Source organism: Sinocyclocheilus anshuiensis, unplaced genomic scaffold, assembly GCF_001515605.1.
Source record: "Sinocyclocheilus anshuiensis isolate Anshui unplaced genomic scaffold, SAMN03320099.WGS_v1.1 scaffold923, whole genome shotgun sequence".
Lineage (NCBI taxonomy): Eukaryota > Metazoa > Chordata > Actinopteri > Cypriniformes > Cyprinidae > Sinocyclocheilus > Sinocyclocheilus anshuiensis.
Window position 1 is genome coordinate 1,060,705 of NW_015544138.1, and position 5,547 is coordinate 1,066,251.

General features: G+C 34.1%; 1 protein-coding gene across 2 annotated transcripts in view; it reads right to left on the reverse strand.

Moving 5' to 3' along the window:
* The window catches only part of gramd2ab (GRAM domain containing 2Ab), a 52,560-nt gene that overhangs the window by 19,115 nt on the left and 27,898 nt on the right, over window positions 1–5,547 (reverse strand). For both annotated transcript variants that reach the window (XM_016494770.1, XM_016494771.1), the window contains exons 3-6: window positions 4,974–5,031; window positions 4,501–4,573; window positions 3,716–3,819; window positions 580–678 (exon numbers count right to left, since the gene is read on the reverse strand). In XM_016494770.1, the coding sequence (XP_016350256.1) occupies window positions 580–678; window positions 3,716–3,819; window positions 4,501–4,573; window positions 4,974–5,031 (334 nt within the window). The remainder of the gene's footprint in view (window positions 1–579; window positions 679–3,715; window positions 3,820–4,500; window positions 4,574–4,973; window positions 5,032–5,547) is intronic.

Genomic DNA, 5,547 nt, shown 5'->3' on the forward strand with positions numbered 1-5,547 from the left:
TTTAATGATAATTAAAAGATGAAACGGTAATACTAACCGTGGGGAATTTTATCATGATTTATCGTCAAACCGGTAATTGTTACATCCCCAAATTATATTTGCGACTTTTGAATTTTCTTCTCGCAATTGCGAGTTTATATCACGCAATTCTGACTTTATAATTCGTAATTCTGAGAAAAAAAGTCAGAATTGTGAGATTTTTATTTAGTGGCAGAAACGGGCTTCCATAGTCAAGCGATTAATCACGATTAATCGCATACAAAATAAAAGTTTTTGTTTGAAGAATATATGTGTGTATATATATAATAGTGGTTTAATGATGTTTGAGTTCATGTTGGGATCTTTGATTGCAGACTTGAGCAAATCAGTTTGAGACGCTGTTCAGATCTCTTCTGAAACTCAAGACGAGCGTCTGAGAAGCTGAAGACTTCAGCAAAACCTGCGTTTGGTCTCATTTTCCAGTTTCTACCCAAGAGAAACAGTGAAGGTATTAAAGAGATCTCATAAGTGATCTGGACGTGTTGGTCAAACACAGAGCGATCGCTCTGGGCCGAGTGTTTGGTGTGTTGGGTTGAGCACCTTCTGGCTGCTGTCGGTGGTGATGGCCAGTCCGTTTGGCACCAGGCCGGCCGTTTTGTGTTTCTTCACCAGTCGCACAGACACCACCGGGATGGCAACCTAAACCAGAAAACCACATCAACAGACCAGACATCGCACAAAAACACCCAAACCAAGCAGTTATTAGGAGAATCGTGGATTCAGGATCTTTGCACTTCTCGTTCTATCAGACAAAAAAAAAACAGAAAATGAAAAAAAAAAAAAAAAACCTCATCCAGACGAAGCCAAAAGCGAAAGTGGACTGAACGTTAGGTCTAGTGCAGCAGAAATGTCAACAGAGCGGTCGGTTGAAATGGGGTCAGCAGCTCGATATTCCCCACGGGATCAAACAACAGAAGAAATCTGCCTTCCACAAATACTCTGCACTTTGGTGTTATTTATTTTTAAAACATTAGTGGTCTTTCCCATATTGTGGTGCTTGGCCTTTTCAGCTCTATCCAGCAAAAACTGATATTCAGTTTGCTGTAATAAAACATTTTTATTAAAGGATTAGTTCACTTTCACATTAAAAAATTTCCTGATAATTTACTCACCCCCATGTCATCCCAGATGTTTACGTCTTTCGAAAGGAAATTAAGCTTTTTGATGAAAACATTCCAGGATTATTCTCCTTATAGTGGACTTCAACGGCTACCAAACGGTTGAAGGTCCAAATTGCAGCCTCAGTGCAGCTTCAAAGGGCTCTACACGATCCCAGACGAGGAATAAGGGTCTTATCTAGCGAAACCATCGGTCATTTTCTAAAAAACAAAAATGCACGCCTTGCACTGCTCTGCGATGCGCGTCCTTGACTTCACGTAATACGTAATTACGTTGACACGCTTGACGTAGGCGGAAGTACCGACTCAGTCAGTGTTTACAAATGTGGAGAAAGAGGACCATTCAAAAGTTGTTGTATGTTCAATGACACATATTCAAATGTCTTTGTGTCAGTTTATCGTTTAAAATGGTCACTTCGTGTGCGTATCCTGGATGTTTAAATCTTTGAAACCTAACTTCCGCCTACGTCAAGTGTGACCTTTTCAACACAATTACGTATTACGTGAAGTCAAGGACGCGCATCGCAGAGCAGTGCAAGGCATGCATTTTTGTTTCTAAAGCATATACTTTTTTTTTTTTAGAAAATGACCGATGGTTTCGCTAGATAAGACCCTTATTCCTCGTCTGGGATCGTGTAGAGCCCTTTGAAGCTGCATTGAAACTGCAATTTGGACCTTCAATCCCTTGGTCGCCATTGGAGTCCACTATATGCAGAAAAATCCTGGAATGGTTTCCTCAAAAACCTTTATTTCTTTTCAACTGAAGAAAAAAAGAAAGACATCTTGGATGACATTGGGGTGAGTAAATTATCAGGATTTTTTTTAATTCTGGAAGTAAACTTCTCCTTTAAACTAAATTGAGGTTAAATCCATATCCTGGAATGTTTTCATCAAAAAGCTTAATTTCTTTTCGACTGAAGAAAGAAAGACGTAAACATCTGGGATGACATGGGGGTGAGTAAATTATCAGGAAATTTTAATGTGAAAGTGAACTAATCCTTTAACTTTGGGAACACTTTAGAATAGGGACCAATTCTCACTATTAACTAGTTGCTTATTAGCGTGCCTGTTATTAACATATTGGCTGTTTATTAATACTTATAAAGCACATCCCAAACCAAAGCCACTGATTATTTTAATGTTATGACGAATAATAATAACCTGCTTCCCACATTCTGACCCATCGATTTCCATGACTTTCCATGATGCATCCGGTCACTTCTGATGACTGGATAAGAGTTTCATTATAAAGAGTCATGAACAGCAGATTTCCCCCAAAAAGTTTTGATTAAATTCTATCACTTTTCCAGACCTGGAAATCAGCACAACAATGATGACCGACATTTATCTCTTCTGTTTGTTTACATGCTGAAATTAGGCATTAAAACACTATAACATTCAACAGAAAATATCAATAACTGCTTCATTTGATCTCCTTACAATAAATACTATGATAGTGCATGAATAAATAATAGTATACTAGTAGCTATAATATTAATATTATCCAGTGCACAGTGTTATTTTAATATTATTTATACGCTATTATAGTATTTATTAATATTTTGAATTAGCTTTTATTTTTATATTTTCACTTTTTGTTTTAGTAATTTTATGTGCTTGTCATTTTTATTAGTTTTGACTTTTTAGCTTTGATTTGAATATCAGTGTTATTTTAGTATTATTTATTCACTATTCATATTTTTACATTTTCAGTTTTCATTTTAGTAATTGTATGTGCTTTTGTCATTTTTATTAATTTAATTTTTTAGCTTTAATTTGAGCATCGGTCTTGTTTTAGTATTATTTTTACACTATTATATCAATTATTAATATTTTGTATTCGTTTTTTATTTCTATATTTTGATTTTTCATTTTATGTTAGGTTTGAGTAATTTTATGTGCAATTGTAATTTGTATTAGTTTTTAATTTGCAGATCAGTGTTATTTTTGTATTATTTTTACATTATTACAAAATTATAGCTTTTATTTTGATATTTTCAGTCATCGGTTTTAGTCATTTGATGTGCTTTTGTCATTTTTATTAGTTTAATTTTTAGCTTTAATCTGCAGATCAGTGTTATTTTAGTATCATTATTACATAGCATTTATTGATATTTTGAATTATCTTGGATATTTATATTTTCAGTTTTCATTTTAGTTTAAATTTTAGTAATTTTACTCTGTGCATTTGTAATTTTTATTAGTCATATTTTTAGCTTTAGTGTTATTTTGTATTATTTACACAGTACACTATTATAGCATTTATTGATATTTCGAATTAGCTTTCACTTTTATATTTTTTGTTTTCATTTTAGTTTACGTTTTAACAATTTATGTGCATTTGTCATTTTTATTAGTTCTAATTTCTTAGCTTTAATTTATTTTTTATTTCAGTTAGTTCCCAGAGCAACATTTCTGATTTCTGTTTAAGTTTTTCACCTTATTTTATTTGATTTCAATTAATAAAAATAATTTTGTAATAGTTTTAGCTAACAGTAACAACACTGACTCCTTATAATTCAACATCTCTAATTCACGTTAAAGAAAGTGCTACAAACCTTGATATCTTTCCCGAAAAGGTTTGCGTAGAAACACAGCCAGTTTCGAGAAATGTAAAGCCGTCCTTGCAGCAGAATGTCCCGCAGAAGAGCACAGGAATAAACTACAGAGACACAGAAGAGACACTTTAATATTAACACAACAGTTAGTGCGAAATACAACACATGTTCACATCCCAAACCTGGTGCCACATCCAAATGAAAGCAGTAGAGCAGTGCTTTATTCATCTGTCATGTTACGCACAATAATGCTGCATAGTGTTATAATTTTAATGCATCTCAGTGTTTCATTTCAAGCAGAGACGGCTCATTTCTTGTCTCCACTGAGAATCACTGATTGAAAGTATATATGTGACCCTGGAGCACAAAAGCAGTCTTAAGTCGCTGGGGTATATTTGTAGCAATAGCCAACAATACATTGTATGGGTCAAAATTATAGATTTTTCTTTTATGCCAAAAATCATTAGGATATTAAGTAAAGATCATGTTCCATGAAGATATTTTGTAAATTTCTTACCGTAAATATATCAAAACTTAATTTTTGATTAGTAATATGCATTGCTAAGATCTTCATTTGGACAACTTTAAAGATGATTTTCTCAATATTTTGATTTTCTTGCACCCTCAGATTCCAGATTTTCAAATAGTTGTATCTCGGCCAAATATTGTCTTATCCTAACAAACCATACATCAATGGAAAGCTTATGTATTCAAAAATTGACACTTATGACTGGTTTTGTGGTCCAGGGTCACAAATGGACATGCGAATGGATCGGATACTTCACCCTTCATGAGGATCTCCTCCTTCGGGACGGCCGAGAAGAGTTTGTGGTACTGGGAGTTGTATTTGCTGACGGTCTGTGAAGAAAAACACTCTTTCATCCACAAAATAATGGCATCTTTATGTTCAAATCGGACCAAAACTAAACAGAACTGGTCATGAGACTAGTTTAACCAACTAACCATAGCGGTTCACTGGAAGCAGCGCAAACACTAAACTGATTCGTTTTCTCGTATGACGTAAGCGACGGAAACTTGCATCACGGATGATTGTTAAACACAACTGTTGACGGAAACTCACAGCAACTGAGAAACTATGCAGCGATGGACAAACAGAATCTATTCATGTCAGATCTGAAGAAGCGCATTCGATTCGTACGTGTTTTTGCTGAAAACTGAACCCATGCACTTTCCCAGTTCAATACACATTCATGTAAGTTAAAAGATGCACTGGTAGAAGGCAATGAAATATACTTACTGAACCCCTGTAGCATTTCTTTACATCCTCATATGACAGATCGTCAATGAGCTGAAGCCTGAAAACACACACATAAACAACAGCTTTTCAAAACATTTTTCCTCTTTTTTTTTAAACTTTACACACAAATGCAAGAATTGCACACACAGAATGCAAAAAGCATCACATCTCTTTCAAAATGAAGCACTGCATTCAAAATATCACAAACATATCTCAAAAGCAAACATTTACAAACACCTTTGCCATAATATTAATTCCTGTTAGATTGCTGTGTGTTACATAGAGAGTTGTGTGTCGTGTTTTGCAAAAAGCGTTTTATGAAATTGAAAACTGAGTGAAAGGCTGAGAATTAGCGTATGGTTTTGCAGATTTGGTGTGTGCTTCTGCTGTTTGAGTGTCAGCTTTCAGAAACTGTGTGACAAGTAAAGATTTGGTGTGTAAGCTGAAGAAACTGTAATACTAGTGGCAGTGCATATGTGTACATACATACAAATATTTATATATTTCAAATTTTAATTACTTCAAATATTTCTAATACAGTTTAAATTTAATTATTTTATATTTAAAAAATATA